This window comes from Eptesicus fuscus, chromosome 16 (genome assembly GCF_027574615.1).
Source record: "Eptesicus fuscus isolate TK198812 chromosome 16, DD_ASM_mEF_20220401, whole genome shotgun sequence".
Classification (NCBI taxonomy): Eukaryota; Metazoa; Chordata; class Mammalia; order Chiroptera; family Vespertilionidae; genus Eptesicus; species Eptesicus fuscus.
The window spans coordinates 60,979,830-61,003,856 of NC_072488.1; the positions used below are offsets into that span (position 1 = coordinate 60,979,830).

Sequence of the window (24,027 nt, forward strand, 5' to 3'; positions counted from 1 at the left end):
CTGCTTTTATTTTATACTAGAGGACTGGTGCACGAAATTCGTGCATTCGCACACTGAGGGGGGGTGTCCCTCAGCCCAACATGCACCCTCTCCAATCTGGGACCCCTCAGGGGATACCCTGTGGGATTGGGCCTAAACCGGCAGTCGGACATCCCTCTCACAATCCGGGACTGCTGGCTCCCAACTGCTCACCTGCCTGACAGCCTAATCACCCCCTAACCACTCCTTGGCAAGCCTGATCGACGCCTAACTGCTCCCCTGCCGGCCCGATTGCCCCCAACTGCCCTCCCCTGCCAGCCCAATCACCCCCAACTGCCCTCCCCTGCTGGCCCAGTCACCCCCAACTGCCCTACCCTGCTGGCCATCTTGTGGTGGCTATCTTTGAACACATGCGGGCGGCCATCTTGTGCGAGGGCGTGAGGGTCAATTTGCATATTACCTCTTTATTATATAGGCTTATTATATAGGATATTACCTTCTGTCTTAGGTTCAACCATTTCTACAAGAAGCTCTTGTTCCTTTTATTGGAGAATGACATTAGAACCAAGACCAAGGTACAAGGGATGTCCTACTTTCTGAGTATTATGTTCCTTTCCCCCCAGATTTATGGAGGTATAACTGGTATACCAAAATGCACATAATAAATGTATACAATTTTGGAGTTTGGATGTATGTAAACACTTATGTTGCTATCACCACATCCAAGTTATTAGATATTTCCATCACCTCTGAGAGTTTCCTTGTGTTCTACTATTTGTTTATGGGTTTTTCTTTTTGTGCTAACAAACTTAACATGAGATCTACCCTCTTAACATATTTAAGTGCACAACGCCTTATTTGTTAACTACAGGTGTGATGTTGTGCCATAGATTCTAGGAGCTTTTTCTTCATCTATTGATATGACCGAGGAATTTTTGGCCTTTATTCTATTTATGTGGTGTATTACATTGATTGATTTGCATATGTTGACCCTTCCTAGCATCCCAGAAATAATTCCCACTTGGTCATGGTGTATGACCCTGTTAATGTTCTGGTGAAATCGGTTTGGTAACATTTTGTTGAAGATTTTACATCTGTAATTATCAAGGTCATTAACATGCAGTTTTCTTCCGTTGTGGTGTCTTTATCTGGACAGATTCAAAATGGTTATTTTTCTCTTCATCACAAGAATCTGGTGGGGTTCCAGAAGTAAAACCCACAAAAGAGTAGCAACCTCCCTAAGACCGCAGCCTCCTGCAGTTTCTCACTCTTAACCCCATCCACACTCAGCATTCCGCAATTTGTCACAATTACCATTTAATGTTCCTAAGAGCTCAAGGCTCCAGCAGCTCCGGCTCCCACAGAAATGAGAAGGCCCTGTGCTCTGGAGCCTCGGCAGGTATCAGGGTGATGAGTGCAGGAAAAGCTGTTGGTTTTCAAATTGTTCAGACTTTTTTCTTCATGAAGAGTAACAACTTTTAATGCTCTACATTTCAGCTGTTACCACAGTTCAAGTAGTTGATATTTTATAAAAGCTATGGTCCAATTTAGATTGAAAATTAAAGAGAACCACCAATCCCCTGGCCAGTAATGTCAGAAGTGCTGTTACAGGAGCCTCAGAGGCTAACAGTAACCCACGATGCTGCTGGTGCCACGCCATCAGGAGGCGGGTGCAGTAGAGGGCATGTGGATCCCATGTGAACAGGCCCACATGCTCATCACAAATATGCTGGTGGGGACGTCCCTGTATCACTGTCCCCGGGGCCTGAATGAAACGGAACAAGGGCAGCACCTAGATCTCTCCCACACCCACTGATTCCTCCGTCTTGCTATGAGACTGCAACACAAAAATGCACAAGTATTGAGTGAAATATTTATTTCTACTGTCTGGGACTTCAGGCCATTGGACACAAGGAAGCCTGAAATGAGGGTGAGGAGGAGGGAAGGTAAAAAAGAAGAGGTCCGGGTTGAGGGTGTGCGAAAAATACTCCTTTCCGGTGGGTCCTCACTTGGTCCCACGAGGAGCTGCATCCCAAACTCAGGCCGCTGGCTCCCACCTGACCTAATTCTTTTTTTTTTTTATTGATTTCAGAGAGGAAGGGAGAGGGAAAGAGAGATAGAAACAGCAATGATGAGAGAGAAGCATTGATTGGCTGTCTCCTACATACCCCACACCAGGGATGGAGCCCGCAACCTGGGCATGTGTCCCGATGGGGAATCAAACTGTGACCTCCTGGTTCATAGATCGATGCTCAACCACTGGGCCACACCCGCTGGACTCACCTAATTCCTGAACTTGCAGATATAGGGTAACTTCTGAAGACAGTTATTTTCTTTCCATTTCAGATATCCTGGAGAGAGAGAAGAGCTAAGGTGAATGGGGCTGGTGGGGCTCGGGGCTCAAAGGAAAGACATCCCAGACTCTGGCCTAGGATTCAAAGCCCCGCCCTCATCGTCACCAGTGACCCTCTCCAGGGGAAGGAAACTCACAGAAAGGAGAGATGAAAGGAGATGGGAGAAGACAAACCAACACTGCATTTTCTGGTTCAGGAGAATTCCCTGAAGGTTAGGCCCAGAAACGGGGGACGAGGGGATGGAAAGGTTGGCCAGAAGGTAGCTCTTCTCTTTCTTACCTGAGTTTCGTGACAGGCTCCCGCAGTAGCTTGAAGTGGTGGTAGGAATTTTCTCCCAGGCAACGTAATTCAGCACATCATTATTACTCCACTCCCATCCACCTGCATTGGGCTCATAGCCCTACAGAGGAGAGGATGGAGCCAGGTAAGGTTGAGTGGTCATTAGAGTTCTTTATGCATGATCCCCTCAGGTGAACACCTGGTCCCTTCCTCAGGATCATGGAATTTGGTCTGCTATTCCATATGTTGTCATGGAGCTTTCCTCTTTCCTAATTCCTTGCTCCTATTGGTAAGTCCAAAAGTCAATAATCATAAAGACCAATGGAACCACTCAGAGTAACATGTTACCGGCTGAACAACAATTGGCAGTGAATTTATAATTACACCCTGAATCTCAAAGGCAATAGCTATTCTACAAGGAAAAATGCATCTCATTTTCATGTAGGATTCCTCGCTGAAGCTCAGAGAACTGAATTACAGGGTGTCATGTCTGAATTGTATACAAATCTGGACAAGAGGCAGATTAACTTCAGCTGGAGACTATTGACCTTCATAGAACTCAACTCTTCACCTGGCCTCCAGGTCCTCCCTTCCCCACCAAATGTCCCTGCAGATCTCTGAGCTCTGGAGTTCTCTGGGCAGGCACAGGGACAGGGAGTGGGCCTGAATGGCCACAGCAGCTTCAGAGATAACAGGCAGGAGATATCATCATACCTGTGTGGGATCATGAATCCCAATCCAGACGTCTGGGCAGGTGTTCGAATTGCTCTTGACCACAGAAGCCAAGAAGGATGCCTCAGACGGACTGAGCACAGATGCAAGGAACCCCGAGGGTCGCTTCTGGCAGGCAATCTGTGTGGGGAAGAGACAGACTGAGGAGGAGGCTGAGACGTCACTGGGGGAAGGGCAGGGCTGAGGGGTAAGAAGAGGTGTGTGTGTAAAAGATGAGGGTGCTCATTCTCACCCTCAAAAAAGTCTGGAAAATGGAGACCATCCCCTCTCCCTCCTGTCCCTAATGTAATACTTCTACCTGTAAATACACCTACTCACATCTGCGTCAGCCCAGGATTTTGGTGTCATAAACAAAGCATAGCAGTAGAAGCGATGGGAATAGGAGCCTTCGGGACAGTTGCTCCGTGGAGAGTGAAGTTCCTTCTTGGACTCTTCACCTGGGGTGGATGGAGGTAAGAGAGAGGAATGGAGTGAAACAAAGTGTGGGGATGGGTGTTGGGACTGACTGTGGGAATATTTGTGCGCCAGTTCTTGGGGGAATGAACACCGAACTCTTGCCTATCTCTCATCATTTCCAGCACTTTCAGGATTTCTTGATCTTGAACTAGCCCCATTAAATGAAGAAGCATCCCTTTTTGTTCTACCCTCCCCCTTTATTCAAAAGTCCAACATTTCCCCCACTCTGCACTGACGTTCTCACACCAAGTCCTCCAATCATTCTCCTGCTTCTCTCACCACTGACCCTTCTGGTTTTCTCTCTTCATCCTGCCCAAGTCCACTCACAAAATGGGAACCATCTCATTCCACTGTTAATGGACCACCGTGGTGCCCCCCCACCATGAGTTACGCTGAAGGAAGGAGTGACGATGGAGGAATGGCAGGCAGTTTCACTGTGTGAGGAGATACCTCACCATTGCCACATGCCTCACAGGAGGCTTCCTCCACTTCTTGGCCCTGAGCATTCCCAGGGAACCCAGTGCTGGAGGCGGAGAAAGCTCACCTTGCACCTGAGATAGGAGCATCAGGCAGGAGAGCAGCACCCAGGACACGCTGGGCAGGGCCATGGCAGGCAGCGTTGTACAATACCTGTGACTTGAAGAAGCAATCAGAGATCATTCAAGAAGTGTGGTCAGAGAGAGGGCATGTAGGGACCCCTCTGTTCTCCCTCTTGTCTTTTCCTTTGACAACCCGCCTAGGAATAAATTGATCTTGGTGACATCTATCCCCTTTTATGATTCTGGAAATAATTGGAAAATCTCTACACCCTCTTACCCCTAAGACTGATGTTCTTTGAAGACCAGAATCCTCCTATAGCCTTTCCCCAAATGTGTGAGGTAAACCCCTGCCATGGCTCTCACCTCCTCTCAGCTCCCACTTACCTGTTTTGCAGGTACTGTATCTGTACCAAGTCAGAAAAGATTCGGCTTTATAAGAGAGTCTGAGGGTGTGGCCTTGAAATGAATAGCAGGCATGTGGACCAGGACAGGGGTACCGGGAAAGGGCTTGGCATTGGTTCAAGGAGGTTTGTGCCACGGGTAATAGACTGTTCTGGGCAACGGCTGGGCATTGCCCCAGATCTTTTCCATTAGCAGACCAGCACTCTCCTTAGGAACGGGTGCAGTTTGGACTTTATCATCCTATGCCCGGTTTTCTTATTCTGAAAAACTTCCTGGAATGAAGGTAGCCTTTGGCACAAATTCTTATGTTACATGGTTTAGAAAATGTGGCATTGAATAGATAAGAAAAATGTTGATAATGTATTTTTTAGCAATCTGCCACGTACTGGCCCCTCTAGGCATATGTAGGAACATGTTTCATTTTTCCTGTATATATATTTTTCTTTAAACCTTGTATTTTAAGAATAAATAAAAAGAAATAACTAAGTACAAGTCGGGTGGGTATAGAAATAGGAATTATTGCTGAGAAGCAAGTATTAGCTGAGGGAAAAGAAACAATTAGAACTAAGGGGAAGAGCAGTGGTTCAGAGTTGCTGTCACAGCGGTCGTGTGACTCAGTGTGAAAGCCAGGAAGGACCAGCAGACGAATAGCCGTGCCTTCCTCCGGCACCTCTGGCCATGTGACACTTCAAAAGGGCATTCTCACATTGTGACCGGTAGACCCTTCCAGGGCGACGGTGAAGCTGTAACTTTCATAACGATACTAAAATGTTATTTGTCTTTTTTACTGTGTTGACATTCGCACTACAGGATGAAAGCAAGGAGGGTGAAAGTTCTGATGCATCAGCATTAATCAAGGCAGTAGCATCAACCTGTATTCTCCATATCCATGCGCTTGTAAGAAACAAGACATTTTTACTGAAAAACTGTCCTGGATGAACTTAATGAAACGGTAAAAATAATTAATTTCATCAAGTCTGAAACCTTGGATATATTTATTTTGATATTCTGTATGACTAAATGGGAAGTCTGCACAATAAAATACAATGTTTGTCTCAAGAAAAAGCATTTGTAACTGTTTTAATCTACAGTTTTCATGAAACACAATTCTTAATTGAAAAATGGACTGAGAGAAAAACTTGTCATTCTCATATGGGCATTTTGGGTGGAAGTTTTTTGAAAATGATCAAAACTAGATAGTAAATAAATATTTTAAAAATAGTTTTAACATCTAATATTATAAATATCAATAATTCATATGAATAAACATAGTTTGGGGTCTCTAATAATTTTTAAGTGTAAAAGTGTCATGAGGTCAAAACACTTTGAGAACCTCTGATTAACATTAGGCCTCCAATTTTCAGGAAATATCAGGGATGAAGATATTTTATGTTACAACACAGCAATATAATCAGCAAAGTCTAGAAGGTGGGACACTATAGGACAAATGACTCCATTTCCTTAGCAAATGAATTTTTAAAAATAAAGCAATATTACATTCTTAACATTTGAGAAATGTATCATTCAAATACAATGTGTGGAGCATGTTTAGATCCTGATTTGAACAAAGCAAATGGGGAAAAAATAAACATGATGCTATCGATGGGGAGCTCTCTGTGTCCCCACTGGTTGCTGGTGGAAGTGGGGCTCTTGCAATGTCACCAGAAAAGGAATTTTCTGAGACTCCCATGGAGAATGAGTGGCATTTATTTGTATGAAATCACATCCTTGAGTTTCCAAAGTCCCATTTCCCTTCACCTCACCGAGGAAAAAGCCCAGCTGTGTCTTTAGCAGGGCTAAAGTGTTGCCCAGGGTTTCTGTTCCATATTTGCATGTGTTCCCAGCTGCAGCCATCAGTTCATTGTGCGTGGGGTCTGCATGGTGTTAGAAAGAAGGCGAGCCCCAAAACCAGGGGTCCTGGCAGAAGACAAAGGATACTCAGGAGCCATACAGCAAGGTAATACCTTTACTCCTGCAGGAGGTGTGCACACACAGGGTCTGGCAACACGCCCACTGAGCAGGCCATCTGCTCGCACGTCAACGTCATCTGTCCCTCACTCTTGATTGGTCAGAGCTTACGCTCACATTCTTGAGCCATTGGCTAATTTAAAGTAAAAAGGGAGGGGTTGACCTTTGCTGCTTCAAATGGTGGCCCCAGGGAGCTATAAGTCACGCGGGCCAAAATGTTGGCTGCCTAAAATCCCTTCTTTGACAGAAAAGATTACTTATTTATTCCCACCATTCCCCACTTTTCTTATTTAACTCTTTTCTTCAAACTCGACTAACATTCCTGCTCTGCAGTGTCTAAGAGGAGATTATTTTGCTGTTTGGTCAACACGGTTTCCATTAACCTTTGCATAAGACCCCTCGTGCATGGAATGATACACCATCCCATCACTGTAACTCCTAAACCTGATCATCAGAGCGGTTAACATGGATACCATCATTTCCTTCCACTTTCTGAACCACTGCTCTAGTGCAGTGGTCGGCAAACTGTGGCTTGCAAGCCACATTCGGCTCGCGAGCCGCAGTTTGCTGCTCTGTGGACTAATGAGTTTGCCGACCCCTGGGATAGGGGCTTAATCACAAGGAACAACAACAGCCTGTAATTATTGGAATCGAGAGTCTAGGTCAGTGGTTGGCAAACTCATTAGTCAACAGAGCAGCAAACCGTGGCTCGCGAGCCGCAGTTTGCCGGCCACTGCTCTAGTGAACCAGAGAAAGGATCCTCAGTTCCAGGATTCCCAGCTCACTCATTAGCTAGAGTTGTTAATCCCTGTAGGGCTCAGTGATGGTCTGGCTGGCCGTGTTGTCAGGGATGAATGTACAACACTGGCCCCCCAACATTACACATACTCCTCCTTTTTCTGTCAGAATCCTTTCCAAGGCCAACCTGTTCTCCCACGTCACCCTGCTGGTGGCATCTAGTTGTTCGGCTATACCTTTAACTGCATCTCGAGTATAGTTAACAATCCTTTGCTGGTTATAGTAAATATAATTAATCCAACCCACATTCTTGATTACAGTGGGCCACCAGAACAGGACAGATTCAAATCCTGCAGCAATCTGATTTCTAGCCTTAAACTCCTTGGCAATCCTCCTGGAACCCGAGTGGGATCTGTGTAAATATGGGGATCAAAGGAGCCCCCTGGCCTCTCTCTCTTCTTCCTAGTCTGTCCATTGAAAAAGGTCTACAATATGCCAAAGTGAAGGGGATAGCCAACTGTATGAGCATGCAAGTTCTGCTGCAGGTGCTGGGCAAGGCTGCAAGTAATGGTCCCCCATAAAACCATCACACATCAGCAGGGGGTATCGACAGTGCAGAATGATTGGCTTCTGAGGATACTCGGCCATTTACGCATCTGGATAAATTTCCCATAAACTCTAAGTACTCTTTCCCCACCTTGAGAGACAGGAGGTATAGTTTACATCAGAGGATGGGGGCTGGATCATTTGGGGGGATCCTTGCTCTTTACTCTATTGGATGGGAACAACAGGGAAAGAGTCTTATAGGAAGCGTTTCCCCAGGCAGTTTTCTCCTGACATAGGGCAAGCATACATTCCATCCCGTTACTGTCTAAGGTCCATCTGAATGGAAATGGGACCGCGTGGGCCTCCTGCCTTCCTGCCGCGCAAGCGTAACATTCGCTTTCATTTACAGAAATGAAAAAAGGCATGTACAGAATATTTAGTCCATTCCACCCAGGCATTCGTTTCCTTATATCCTCCTTCTATTTGCATGGTAGTGGCAGTGGCAATGTCCTTGGGTGGGGCTACCAGTCTCAGAGCAAACCTTCCTAGGGGATCTTGTCCTTCGACATCTACTCCTAAACCTAGCCAATCTCTTGGCCTAAAGGCTGAAATATCCAAGTCATTCAAGTTATTTATAATCAATCGACTTAACTGGATAAGCATGATCTGGGTTGTGCACATTTCCCCAGCCCACATTGTAAGTCCCCGCAATTTGCCAGAACCCTAAAGCAAATAGACAGCTTACAGTTTCTTTAGTGTTAATTTCAAGGGGCTATGTCTTGGTATGGCCATCCAAGTTGAGGTGTCTCCATCCAGAGAAGCTGGTGGTCAGCCCTTAACCCGTACGTGATGGGTCCAGCCTCATTCTGCAGTCTGAACAGTAGTCTCAGGGGTAGGCAAGACAAGGCAGGGTTCTTCCCAGGAGGGTCCCAACTTGTTTCCCTTCACGTCTTGACCAGAACATAGTCTCCTGGTGAATGGCAATGAGCCAGGAACTCAAGAGGAGGGCCTTGGGCCAGGCGGCCTTCTAACCTGAGAGAGATTAAAGTAGAAGGGATACTCAGTACATACTTCTTAAGAAATTGGTCCCTAGTCTCCATTGTAGAAAGATCTTGAGGCATTCCAGGGCCTATTGGAATGACCTAAAGCCAATTCTAGGTCAAGGAAAAGTTTTAACTTCATTTGTCCTTGGGTGTGGCCAGCAAATGACACTATTTGGATTTCTGCTATCTGTTTCCCTGAGTTTGTAGATATAAGCGATTTGACCTTTGGTTAGGGAAGCAAAATGCAAATCATTTACTGTTAAGTGTCCTTGGATTAGGGAAGATGGGATTTACTAGATAGCTCCAAATTGCTGTTTAACCATCTCAGTTTCCCTGTTCCACTTGTCCTGGCTTACTGGCCTGTGTCATTTATATAACTTCCTTTCCTCCCAAACCTTACAACTTTCAGAACCCACTTTCTTTTTCCTTCAAAATGACACCAAAACCATAATTTCTTTCCAATTAGTTAGAATTTTTAAGCCTTAAAAACCTTAATATTTAGGTGACATGTTTCCTCAGATTAGCAATACATTCACATTTTAAGAGATATCCTATATTATCCTATCTAATAAAAGAGTAATATGCAAATTAACCATCACTCAGCTATGCCCACCAGCCACGCCCACCAGCCACACCCCAGCCAATCAGGAGTGATTATGCAAATTAACCCAACCAAGATGGCTGCGGCCATGGAGAGAGCAGGAGGGAGGCTTGGGTTTCCCCGGCGATGGAAGAAGCCAAGCTTTCCGCACACCCTGGCTGGCCCAGGCTTCCGCTTAAGGCTACAAAGTTTCTTTCTTTTTTTTTTTTAATTTCTTTATTGATTAAGGTGTCACATATTTGTCCTCATCCCACCATTCCCATCCCCCACCCCTCCCCACGGATGCATGCCCCCACCCCCCTGTTGTCCTTAACCATTGGTTAGGCTCGTATGCATGCACACAAGTCCTTTGGTTGATCTCTCCCCCCTACCCCCAACCTCCCCTACCCTCCCTCTGAGGCCCGACAGTCCGATCGATGCCTCCTTGTTTCTGGGTCTGTTCTTGTTCCTCAGTCTATGGTGTTCATCATTTCCCCTAGATAAGCGAGATCATGTGTCACTAGAAATATACTTATAAGAACTGAATGTGAGACGAGCAATAATAGTTATGCTGACAGGCAAATGAATCAGTCTGTAGTGAGTTTCTTTCTGGACCAACAGTTCTTTTGAGACCCAATTTCAATGTCCACCAGTTCCTTATGTGTACATGTCGGCACTGACTTTTCATTTCTGGATGGTGGACAAATGGTGGTAATGCAGGTCCAACTCCCTCTGGTGTGGTCTCGCCCAGACCCAGGGGCGTGGCTTCACCCGGACCTGGGACCCGGCATCACCCGGGCCCTGGGACCCAGCATCACCCGGGTCCAGGTGGGCCATGCATGCACGCGGCCTCAACCGGTCCTGGGATCCAGCCTCACCCGGACCCAGGGGTGCATGGCCTCACCCGGACCCAGGGGTGCATGGCCTCACCCGGACCCAGGGGCGCGTGGCCTCACCCGGACCCAGGGGCGCAAGGCTACAAAGTTTCAATTATAGAAGATAAATCCCAAAGTTTCAATTATAGAAGAAAAATGGTGGCAGCCACGGAGCTGGAGAGAGCAGGCTAGGGTTGCCCCCGGCGACGGAGGAAGCCAATCTTTCCACCTGCCCTGGCCGGCCTAAGCCTCCACTCCAGGCTACAAAGTTTCATTTGTAGAAGATAAATAAACCCCAGATACCAGGGCCTCTTGGGGCGCCGGGGGGGGCTTGCCGGCCTGCAAACCACCACAGGCCCCTCGCCCAGGCCGCCCCACACCCCAAGGAAACCCCCAACCTGATCCGAGACACCCTTCAGGGCAAACCAGCTGGCCCCCACCCGTGCACCAGGCCTCTATCCTATCTAATAAAAGAGTAATATGCAGATTGACCATCACTCCAACACACAAGATGGGTGCCCCCATGTGGACACAAATGGCCACCACAAGATGGCCAGCAGGTGAGGGCAGTTGGGAGGGACCAGGCCTGCAAGGGAGGGCAGTTGGAGGCGATCAAGCCTGCAGGGGAAGGCAGTTAGGGGTGACCAGGCCGGCAGAGGAGGGAAGTTGGGGGCAAACAGGCTGGCAGGGGAGCAGTTAGACATCAATTATGCTGGCAGGGGAGTGGTTAGGGGTGATCAGGCTGGCAGGCAGAAGTGGTTAGGGGCAATCAGGAAGACAGGCAGGTGAACAGTTGGGAGCCAGCAGTCCTGGATTGTGAGACAGTCGGACATCCCTCGAGGGGTCCCATATTGGAGAGGGTGCAGGCTGGGCTGAGGGACACCCCCCCCCCCATGCATGAATTTCATGCACCGGGCCTCTAGTAATAATAATAATAATAATAATAATAATAATATGCAAATTGATGGAACGGCGGGACAACTGGTCGCTATGATGCTCACTGACCACCAGGGGGCAGACGCTCAACGTAGGAGGTGCCCCCTGGTGGTCAGTGTGCTCCCACAAGGGGAGTGCCCCTCAGCCAGAAGCCAGGCTCACAGCTGGCAAGTGGCAGAGCTTGTGGGTGTGGTCGCTGTCTCTTAGAGAAGCAGCATCCCACCGAGACACAGCTTTCATTCTCTTGACTGTCTTTTCTAAGCCTTTCAGCTGCCCCCACTCAGGTTCACCCTTGGCCGTGCTGGCGCAGCACAGTTATAAAATACTGGGGAAAATAGAGCAGCAACAATTGAGAAAGAAATCTTAAAGCCAATCTGACTCGAAAACATAGGTATGAAATTTCTGAACAAAAATACTAAGCAAATCAAATTCACCAAAGTATATAGTAAATGAAAAGAAAAAGGAGTTGATCTCAGAAATGTAAGGGTTATGAAAAACTATTAGTATAATCATTAAGAAATTAAAGGAGAACAATACATGATCATTGTAAAAGGAAAATAATTATTTGGTGAATTTCTACACCCCTTAGTGAATGATACAAAATTAACAAAGAAGAAGAAAAGAGGAATTCCTTAACATAATAAAGAAGACTACAGAGACTCAAAAGGAAAACATTTCCTTAAAAATCAGAAAGATAAAAGTGTCCCACCATTGGAGATATCTTCTATTCAACTATATGTGTACTATGTTGTAGAAAGTACACTTAGAAAAAATACCAGAAAATTTAGGCATAGTAGGAGAGTAAATGAAATTATTACTATGTGCAAATGGTATGTTTTCACCATATAAAACTCAAAGAATCTCCAAATTAATTGTTAGAATAAATGGGAGAATTTAGCAAGCAAGAAGAATATGGTATCAACATATCAATTTCAACTGAATTTTATATCCTAGTAACAGATTTAGAAAAAGTATTTCTAAGAGATAACCAGTTTTACCAAGGAAGAAAAATATAAAGTACTTAAGAATATAGCTGATAAAAAATAGTCAAACTCTCACAAAAAAAAAATGTTAAACAATAAAGAAGACCTAAATGTATGGAGAAATCTATTATGTTTGTAAAGAGAATGAGTCAATAGTCTAAAGATGTTCCTTTCCACGATGTTGATCAATGGACGTGCAATTAGAACACAAACAAGGTTTTATTGGTGATTTCATAAACGAATTTAAACATTCAGAGGTAAAAACAAAGGACCAAGAATAGGCAACAGATTTCTGAGGATAAACAATGTGGTAACGAATTTTGTTTGACCATACATAAGGCTTTTTATTATAAAGTAATACAGACATGGGGATAGCAAATTTGACCAGCATGAGCGATCCAAGAGAGAGCAAGGCAAAAGCTGAAATGTCATTTAAACCCTAAACTCACATGTTGCATGGCCATTTCTGCAATATCATATTGGTTACATGGGTCAGCCCTTTCTGACATGGCATGGAATTACACAAGCATAAGAGTGTGCGCACCAGGAAGCAGGGATCATTGGTGTTATCTTCATAGCTTGCTACCAGAGTTGGAACCTGGTACTTTATCAGTCATGGGTCAGAAGTTCTGGTACTTTATCAGTCATGGGTCAGAAGTTCTGTGTTGGTTCTTCTCTCTATCTCTCTCTCTCTGATATCTTCAGAATTTATGTGATAAATACCATATGTACATGGGAGGAGGAATGTCACTCAGTTCCATCCAGCAGCCCTCAAACTTAAAATAAACTAGAATGTGTATGAGAGCAGGGGACAAAGAAAGTGTTTATCTCCTACTTTCTAAATAGTCTGATCCCCGGGGCCCTACTTATTCAAAATGTTCAGTTATGAACTGGATTACTATCACTCTCCTGTTAAAATGTTTCAGTGGTTTCTTTATTAGCTAATCGTCTGATTACCTATTGCTGCACAATAAGCTCTTTTAAAGGCAGGGGCTTAAAATAACAGTTTATTATTATTCCTCATGGTTCTGTGAGTTGACTGGGTTTACTTATATGGTTTTTCCTTGGGGTTTCTCATGCAGGTAGTGGCTGGAGCTTTAGTCATATGAAGGATCAAATGAACTGGACCTCAGGAGTGGAAGTTGAAGCTAACTATTGGCTGAGGGCTCAGTTGGGCTGGTAAATAGAGTGTCAGTCAGCACAGCGCCTTTCCATGTGGCTTGGGTTTCTCATCACACAGAGGTGTTAGGATAGTAAGACTTCTTTCATTGTTGGTCAGGGTTTCCAGAGGGCAAAGCAGAAGCTGCCCGTCCTCTTAGAATAGGTTGAGAAATGGCATAATGCTGTTTCCACCACACTCCATTGGTCAAGCCTGAGTTTGTACTCATGAAGAACATGAAGCGCACAATCATGTTTATTTATTCACAATGATTTAGCTTATTACAGCAGTTGCCTTTAATTGCATAATGCCTTAGAAGACTTGGATTTTAATTTTATTTCCTCCATTTAGCGTGTTATTTTGAGTAAGTGACTTTACCTTCCCCTCCTTGCGTCTGTGTTTCTCAAATTTTCAGTGAGGATTTTGGCCAGAGAGGCCTCTGAGGTCCCTTCTATGATCCCCCTATTGCTGCCTGGAATATCGTGAAGGTGGATCAAGAGGCCTCTGGGAAACGGTTACTGCTCCCATATTAAAGTCTCAGATCATCTCTGAGGCCATCATGTTTCTCTTGTTGCACCAGAGGGGTCACTTGTGAGCAAGCTTTGAGAAAAGTACACTGTCAGGAAACCTGTCTGAGACGGAGCCATTACAAAGAATTTTCACTCTATTATTTAGTTGGTTACTACGTGGCTGTTAGAAACAGCTGATTTCCAAAATGAAAACACACAGACAAGGAGCTCCTTGCATATTTGCATAAGAAGATTATCCTTAAAGAATCAGCACAGAGTATTTTCAATTAAATATCTTTATTTAAAGTGTAATCATTTGTTAAATTCTGTGATCTTGGTTCCTATAGTGCTTGAGAAGAGCATTTTGCCTAAAGTACTTCATATGGCTACTGGCATGTGGATGAAAAATGATCAGGGAAGAATTCAGTTTCTAAAAGGACATATTCTTTCAGAAAAATCTTTCAAAAATTAGTAATGCTTGGTAAGTGCTGTTTCTAACTACTCCTTGTTCTATGGGTTAATTCAGGGGTCCTCAAACTTTTTAAACAGGGGGCCAGTTCACTGTCCCTCAGACCGTTGGAGGGCCGGACTATAGTTAAAAATAAAACTATGAACAAATTCCTATGCACACTGCACATATCTTATTTTGAAGTAAAAAAACAAAACGGGCAAAAACACCCGCATGTGGCCCGCGGGCCGTAGTTTGAGGACGCCTGGTTTTAGCCTAGTAGAAAGACAGACTGTATACATCAATACACTGAAATTTTAGCTAAATCAAAGAACAGAATAGGGTCCACAGGTTGATGCAGAAATAGGTTCTAAGAAAGAGAATGTTCTGAAGGTAAATGTCTAGAGATAAGGTTATTAAGAGAAAAGAAAAAAGAAGGATTAGGAGCAGAAAGAAAACATCAGATAATCTGAAATTCTTCAGATATCTGATCTTGTGGGTTAGCTGGAGTTAAGACCTAAGAGTAAAAGAAAGTTTTGCTCCTTAACCTCACATTTAATGGTCTGAAGTGGGAAGAGAGAGGAAAGGAATTGTATAGAAAATACTATTCAAAACATAATGCATAATATCCAAGGCTTCCCTTTTCTTATACTTCCTTTTCTCTTTATGTTTCATAGACTAACCTTTGCTGGTTAGGGGAGAATAGAGACATGAATAAAATTCTATTTTAATTGAAGGGATGGCCAAGAGTTAGGACAGAATCAAAATGCAGACAGCAACCTGAGGATTAGGTAGAAATGGAATTCTAGGTAAAAAAGGTAAAATAACCAGATACACCAAACAAAGTTCTAGGCCAGTGATGGCGAACCTATGACACGCGTGTCAGCACTGACACATGTAGCCATTTCTGATGACACGCGGCCACATGCCGAGGATGAAACATTTGCTGCTCCTGAGGATGAAACATTTGTGACTAGAGTCTTGGAGTTAGTTTTTTCCTCAAAGTGACACACTACCCGAGTTATGCTCAGTTTTTTGGCGAAGTTTGACAAACCAAGCTCAAAAGGTTGCCCATCACTGTTCTAGGCAGAAAAGGAATGGCATGTCTCAAAGCTGAGATTGATCCAAGACAACTGAGGAGTGTCAAGGAGCAGAACATTCCGAAAACAAATTCAAGAGGACACGCTCTCAGGAATGGTGAGAATGCTGGCTCCGGCCCTCAGGGCTATTTGGGATTAGGTGACTCAGCCAGAATAAGGAGCCTGGGTGTGTGGAGTAGAGAAAACATGGGGTTGGGATTCCCAATAGGATTCTTAGGCTGGAAATGATCTGAGAGAGTATGAATGCTTCAAAGTTATGGTGCTCACTTTCCTACTCAAGATGTTCCCCGGGCCTCCAGATACCCGTGCATAGTTGTCCCCATGCCGGCCCAGACGGTGAGTTAGTGAAAAGGATAATCAGTGAGGCACAGTGATTAAGGATTGGGCTCTCAAATCAGATGGACTCATCTCAGGATGTTGGGGTGGAAATTAAATGAAATAATGAATGAATAGCCTTAAGCATGATGCCGGCATATAATCACACAATACATGACAGCTAATAAGAATATTTTCTTCAGTGCCTAGTTGTGTCATAACAGTGCTCAATAATTAACAGTAGAATGACATAAATACATAAAAATGGTCTGCAGATGTAAATTATAGAGAAGTGACTCATTGAATTATTTGTGTAGCTTACCTATTAGTTGATCTGACTTTTAACAACATTGCTTTGAGGACATCAAGCCAGCAATGATGTCCAGCCATTTGTATTCTCTCTATATTTAGCTTTAAATAAAATGAAACACTATTTATTTTTAAAGGGTGTTCAGATGTTTCTAATTTAGGAAAAAAACTTTACTCATAAATTCAGTTATCAGGGAACTGCCAGACTAATTTGTGCAGGAGCTCATCTGATTGTAGATACCACTTGCTCAGCACTAGTTTTGTGCCCGGCACTGTGCTAAGAGCTCTACGTAACATCCAGATCATCATTATGAGACAGCTAAGCTTACCTTGTTTTTCACACAAGAAAATGAAACCTTGGAGAGGGTGAATAACTTGGTCGTGCTTCCTCAAAAGTAACAGAAAGAGGACTAAAACCCAATACCAAAGCTATGTCTGGTCTTAGTCACGGGTACTCATTTCTGGAGGAAATAGATATTTTCATATTAAAAACAGAGTCTTGGCCTTTGCTGAAAGACCATTATCTTCGGCACCATGTGAGAGGAAATATTTTTTTCTAAGATATTTAATTTACCATTGGGATGGATCTGACATTTAGAAGACCTGAGCCCAGAAAATCAGATTTCTGAGCTATATACATGGAGAGGATTGAAAACACCAGGGAAATTCTGTGAGCAGTGGCCACATGTGGTTATGTGTTAAGCTACATTAACCTACTGGATACTAAGAAAAAGAATGTGTTCAGTGGAGTTAGCAGATTCTCTTTACTTGCACAAATACAATACTAATAATTCCTTGTCTCCAGAAAAGCACTGATATTGTTCCCGCACCTATAATAAATGCTGTGAGCTCCAACTCCCCTTTGATTTAGACAATCGTCTAAATTGCCAGTACTGTCCATTATTTCTGGCATTCAGCAGCAACACATTAAATTCTGAAAAGATCCACTTAATTGCTCTGTGACATGATAGGTTTTTGAATGATTTCACCTGAGTCGATGGATTCATTAATTTCAGAACATCATATATGTCTTCTAGAATTTTCATGCAGAATTTAAATGTCATTTTATAAAAAGATATTTACTGCACAGAATATTGGTCTGATTAATTTTGGAGAGCAAGTAGGAATTGCTTGAATTATCTGTGGTTGCACCACTGGCCTTGAACATGTCTCATTGGGTTTCTTGGTGATTTGTATGCATCCACACATGTGAATTTAGGTGCACATGTGTGTGAACATAGGTTCAGAATGGTGATTTTGCTTTTCAAAACTTAACACACGTGTTTCAAGATTTTTTTCAGGTGGAGCCTTTTCCCACAATTATTCCAGCTGTCGGTAACACAAGAGCTTGACTGCCGTGGATTTCGGGAAAACCCTCTGGAGTGGGAGGGTATGCTAATCAGCACATCTAAAGAGCACAGAGAACACTCATCAAGAGGACAGCCTCCGAATTCAGAAGGGTAAGTGCGAGGGATGGGAACAAACAGAGGGCACTGCAGGCAGCTTTCTTCACGCAAAGGCATGGGCTGAGGATAAATGTCAAGGTCTGGGAGCTGCAATGGTTTCAGGCCTCGGCAGTTTGGATAGCATTGGGGGGTCTGAGACAATACAAGGAAATACCAGCAGTCCCGGGAAATGTGCTGTCAGTCGTAAAGGGGAGATTTGAACACTGGGTCATCGGCCCCTATGAACTCAGGTGCAAACCATGAAACAAAGGCTGACGCTCTGGCAAGCCGAGTAGGCTGACAGTGTGAGAGGATTTGTCTCAAGGGCAACCTGAGGATCTAGTCCAAGTTCAGCAGTTTCTAGGCTGGAAGCTTGAGGAGTAAACTCAGATTCTATAAGATAGTGGGTAGGTCTCCTAAATCACTGGCCACCTTGGTTTGCATGGGCTGTGTGGTCGACATGAATGGAACCAGTGTGGAGGAAAATGGTGCTCTGAACCCACCATGTTTTCTCCAGCTTCCTGGAGAAAAGCCAGATAAGTCAAGTAACAACTTCTCCGCACCTGTTTCCTCAGTGATAAATGGAGACACTATCTGAAGATCCTTCTAGGGTAAGGTGACCAGACGTCCCGCTTTTGGCGGGACAGTCCCGATTTTTAACAATTTGTCCTGCATCCCGCAGCGTTTTAAAAAAGTCCCGATTTTTGGAAAGAATGCACGACAAGCTAGGGAACGGCGGGAGAACGGGAAGGGAATATACGGTTTTCGGCGGCCGTGTGGCTATTTAGCCAGGATATGAGTTTTATATTATTTTTGTTAATTTTATAATGTTAAACTTTAATAATCTAATATAATAATAGACAAATATGCAAATTTACCGCACCTTCGCTACACCTAAGCCACGCCCACCAGCCAAGCCACACCCACCAACCAATCAGGACGAGTATGCAAATTACCCCAACAAAGATGGTGGCTAATTTGCATATCAAGACAGCGTCGAAAGAAGCCAAGAGCTGCAGAAGGGAGTAAAGCTTCGAAGAAGCAAGCAAGCCCGGCGGGGGGCGGGGGGGGGGTGAGGGGGGGGGGGGAGAAGAGAGGATCGAAGTCAGGGCCGGGGGCGAAGGGAAACACAGGCGGGCTGGCAGAGAAGGCGGGGCGGACGACAAGGGAGGAACGGAGGCGGGGTAGAGTGCAGCAGGAAATCCTATTGCAGGATTTTTCCTGCAACGGGAACACTAGTGACAAATAATTGTTGAGAAATGATTATAGAGAACTGCTTATCAAAGTTCGCATTGTTGATCAGTTGTTAGAATTCGACCACAATTGTTTGGACTTAATGAACAATGGCATTTTTTGGGATTGGCAACGACAAAAACATTTTGTAACTGTCTCTCAGACGATACACATCGTACTGCGTGCTAGTAAGCTAGTTAAACAAGTGATGTCATTACAAATCAGCTATTCAGATAATTTAGGTAAGTAATTTATTTATTTATTTCATAAATACATAAATTTTCTTGAATTTAGCAGACAGTACTCGTATTATTTATATTTTATAGTAGCGGCAAAAAGTCTAGCGCCGGCCTTGAAAGTGACACTTACAACTTACGTTACAGCAAATTCATGACCTTTTTAAACAATGACAGCAATCTACTAAAAAAAATTCACTCAAATGAGAAATATGCCAAAGAATAAAATAATACTATACATAATTTTTTATTTATTATATTTGTAAATTGTACTTATGTTGAAATTTAAAATATATATATTACAATACTATTTTTGCATTCTATGAAAATTTTTGTTGCTCCATATAGACCAAATTTTTAATCAAGAACCCCCCTCTCCCCTCCGGTCAATGGTGTCCCGCTTTACCAATGTTAAAATCTGGTCACCTTATTCCAGGGTCAAGGAGCAAGATGGACTTGCTGGCACAGCACGAGGGTAATGATGCTGGCACAGATCTTTAGATGCCATTATCCCAAAGTTCACACTCTAGTTCACTCTCCCTCAGCCTTGGCTTTATTTTTTGCCTCCATAAAATGGTGATGATAACATCTACCATGCAGGCTCCTTTTTATGATGAGCAAATATTTGCTACTTATAACAGCTTCTGCATCGTGATCCATCTTCTAACGTCCCACCCCACTCTTCCTCCCCACACCCCTGCTGCCCGTACGTGTCAGGCTCCAGTGCTGCCTCATCGAGGCCCACAGCATCTGTCACGCCCCACATTCTAGTCCAATCTTCTCCAGAGAAACTCACCCCCGGGACAGTAATTTCTTTATTCCTTGCCTAAGTCCCTTTTCAGTTTCTTTAAGATAAAAAATTGTTATTTTAAAAATTGACTGTTTAGTGAGATTTTATAAGACCAGCAAATTAGAAAGATCTTTATGGAGACATCACTCTTTCTGCACGAACAGGGTGGAGGAGGGCAGGGTGGACCTGCCCATGTTGTGTTATTTCCTGTGAGAGGATTTCCAAAGCAGGGCCACGGCTCCCTTTTGGGGATCCCTCGTGCCTGAGCCCCACTGCTCCAGTGCATTTTCACTGAACCAGCTCTTTCTGGCTTTGGCTAGACCAGTGGTCGGCAAACTGTGGCTCGCGAGCCGCGGTTTGCTGCTCTGTTGACTAATGAGTTTGCCGACCACTGGGCTAGACAACCATCCGTCTCTCTCCGAGAGAGCAGACATGGATCCGAGCAATGGGGCTGGGCAGGTTTTGAGTGAAGGTAATGACACTGTTTTCAGAGTCACTTCTCTTTTACGGCTTAGGCTTTGTGACAGAGTTGGACTTGCGCGCCCATTCCTCTCTTTGTGCTAAGTCCTCATACAAAACACGCCTCAGCGCCCTACAAATAAATCTGTTTGTGATTGGCTGGAGCACTTCCGGGTAGTTGCTGAAACGTATCTGAACCGAAGATCGAGGCACAGCTGAGGCTCAGTCTGACACTTGGGGGGAAATGCTGAACCCAAGAATCCAGGATAAGCTGTATGGGCCCACCTTGGTAGCAGAGCGAGGTAAATAAAGCTACAATGTGACAGAGCTGCTGGAGATGGGGGACCAGTTAGCAGTTGGTTATTCAAAATGCTTTGAGTGGTGGCCAAAGTATAGGTTTTGCTTATGACTGTAATGTGAAATTTAATTCAAAAAAGTATAAATTTAATACAATATTAAGTTCATTAACAAAAAAAAAATGCTATAGGAACAAAAGAGATTGTGAACCCAAACTATTTTCACAATGTTAGTGATATTTGATACTGGCACCTGATTTCATCATTTTATTATTTTTCCATTGGTTCCTTAGTATGTGGATGAAAGGAGAGATAGGTGGGGAAGGAAGTTAGTAGCACAAATTTCCATGTCGGAAACTGAGTCTCAGAGATGACACATGGCCTGTCCACGTGCACATGTCTGGTGAGATACAAAGCCGGTTAGAGTCTACGTAGCAGTAACACGTGCCCGGGGGGACAGCTGCGATTATGGGACGTGGAGATCATGTTGACTGGGGATATGCTGGTTTAAGTTGCTGGTAGGAATTCCAAGGGAAGGTGAGACAGATGAGGAACACGGTCAGGTTTCATTTTACAGTGAGGTTTTGTTTGAGATAATCCCCAAATTCACTTGTGTGGGGTCAGAAGGACAGAACTAACCGAGAGCGGTGCCAGGCCTGAGCCTGAGTCTGTGCGAAGACGTGGGAGACGCAGTCCAGCCGGAGGCAGTGTCTATACCCCACTTTTCCTCATTCATGCCATGCTCTTCATACATGCCCTGCGCATGTCTCCCCAACTCTGTGAAGACTCCTCAGGGGCAGGAGCTGTGTCGTGGTTCCACAGTACCGACCGCAGGGCTGGGTACAGAGGACTTCAAAGTGAGGGAATGAGACACCCAGATAACTCCTTGGTCCCAGAAATTCTCTAGACCCAACTGTCTGTGACAAGCAAAATCACACACATAATTATAAAGGTTCTGCAATCTATTGCTCCTGTCATGCTACAAATAAAATCTTCAATTATTAAAAAAGAAATATAAGGAAAAAGGGATGTAAACCGACAGCAAAAATGTAGAACGACAAGGATAACCTGAAGGTAGACCGTTGCACATTTAACAAGGGAGGCGGGGAACACTAGGGGCCCTCACCTGCTTTCTGTGTGTTCAGCTTCGGGCTGATCCCTTTGGAGTATTTATTGACCTTGGAAGTTACATTCAAAACCTAGTTTCCTGAACCAGTCATCTCTACTGAGTTCTCTTATCAGCACTGCCCGTTTACCTGCCTGAGCTGCTTCATTTACCATTAGCCTTTGAGGCCGAATTATTCCAGAACCAGGAGGAGACACAACAAGGGGTGGCTGACTCAGCAGCAGTGGCTGGAGGCAGAGGGAGTGGGAATCGGATGGGACCACCAACTGGAAGGAGGGTCTAGAGTTTCTCTCCTCTGTGGAATTCCTTTGCCATAGAATTATTGACTCTCAGGGTGGAAGGTACCTCCAGCTTCATCCACACCAACCCTATCTAAAGGCTAAGTCCTCCAGTGACGGCAGACTCACTCTCCTTGAGCCAAGATTGCAGCCCCAGGCTTTTTGCTGCCCCACACTCTGGTCTCACCCTTTATATGTGACAGGACATCGTGGGTGTTGGCCAAGGATGCAGGACACAAGGGGGTGATTTGGGATGGATGGCAGCAGCCTAATCTGCTCTCCTCTCTGTTACCAGGCAGGGGCGGCAGGTGTTAGGGGAAGCAAAGCAGCTTCCACTCGGAGTCCGTGAGAGCAAAGGCGACATGTGCGTGATCGGCCTCTGCCAGGCTTGGGAAGGGCAGGAGGGCCTGAGGCAAAATAACTGGACCGTCAGCTAATAGTCAATCCATTTTCCCTGAAGAAGAAACTTAATTATTGGGGGCGGGGGGGGGGGGGGGAGGGAGGGGGGAAGATGATGCAAAGGCGGGCATAAAGAACCCCTCTGAGCCCCAGAGCAATGAGATTTTCTAAATCTTTTCATTTGTTTTTGCTATTCCAACCTAAAAAGCAGAAAAATATTGCTTGAAGGGAAATATCAAGTTTTAGAAAAAGAGCGTTGTGTTCAAGTTGGCCTGTCTGAGACCTAAGTCCATGTTTTACCCAGAGAGGATGTTGTCCTTGGGTTTTTACAGGGAGGCCGGGTTTTGTAGTCAGCACTCAGGATCTATTTTGGCTGCTCACTGTGAGATGAAGAGCAAATTGCTAACCTCGGTTTCATTTTTTAAAATGGAGGAGTAATGATCACTCCGGTACAGATTAAATGACTGCTAAAGCACCTGAATGAGGCACACATCTCTCTGTCAGCACTGCCCAACAGAAAGAAAATGCAAACCACGTGCAAATCTTTAAATTTTCTAGTGACTACACAGAAAAGTAAAAGGAAGCAGGGGAAATTCATTATTTTATTTAACTGATAATATTCAAAATATCATTGCAACAGGTAATCAGCATAAAAATTAGTGAGTCATTTTACAGCTTTTTACACTGTCTTAAACTCCCAGTTTGTATTTTATACCTACAACACACCTCAGTTCAGACTAGCCAGCTTTCAATTACTCAACAGGCACATGGAGCTAGTAGCTACAATATGAAACAGCATAGCTCAATATAATTATTAATTGTGTGCATGGTTTTTTTGTTTGTGTGTTTTTTTAAACATGGCAGGGAGCTTCAAAGGGATGAAATGTTGCCACTACCATGTAGATGTTTGAAAAAAGAAACTCCTGCCTGGCCCAGTTGGTAAGTCCTACTGTGGGAGAAGAGTTATGAGTTCATTTGAGGGGGACAGTATGCTAAGCCGTCAGCAGCTCTTACTTTGTTAGGGAAGGAGCATCTCAGAGCTCTCCGGGCATTTGGGTTTTGAGGGACAGAAGGTGAACCCCGTGCATTAGCAATGTCATGTCTCCCCTTGTCAACAGGTGTTGGTTGTAGAGATGGTGATGGGGTGCCTGCTGGCTGTGAGGAGGGGCTGCCCGCAGGTGCCCTGCAGCTAAGAGGGTAGGTGCCTGCTCTCCTCCCACGCCTGGAGCACCAGCCGCCGCTGGGATCACACAGGTGGGATTGTTCCATTCCGATTCTTCTGGTTCCCACAACGGGGAGAAAAGGAAATTCCTCTTCTATAGCAGGAAGGCCCCACTCTGTCCCCTTGCCTTAATCTCACCCCAAATAAAGGAGAATCAGAGAAGAACCACTTGAGAGGCCTGCAGTGGGGTGCAAGGGCCCTGGGGTGGGAGGCGGCGGGGAGGCCGCCCGGGCAGTGCCGCTCCTGCCCGTGGGTGCAGACCCTCCTGGGAAAGGGTAGCTGCTTTCCTCAAG

At 44.7% G+C, this 24,027-nt stretch overlaps 1 protein-coding gene across 1 annotated transcript in view; it reads right to left on the reverse strand.

Annotated features, from left to right (window-relative positions):
- Positions 1-1,926: 1,926 nt before the first annotated feature.
- Positions 1,927-24,027, reverse strand: part of LOC103299663 (lithostathine-like) — a gene marked incomplete at its 5' end in the record, with an annotated part of 50,041 nt that continues 27,940 nt past the window's right edge. Inside the window, 6 exons of the mRNA XM_054727946.1 lie at positions 1,927-2,047; positions 2,263-2,330; positions 2,613-2,733; positions 3,327-3,464; positions 3,663-3,781; positions 4,345-4,436. Of these exons, the coding sequence (XP_054583921.1) occupies positions 2,263-2,330; positions 2,613-2,733; positions 3,327-3,464; positions 3,663-3,781; positions 4,345-4,436 (538 nt within the window). The remainder of the gene's footprint in view (positions 2,048-2,262; positions 2,331-2,612; positions 2,734-3,326; positions 3,465-3,662; positions 3,782-4,344; positions 4,437-24,027) is intronic.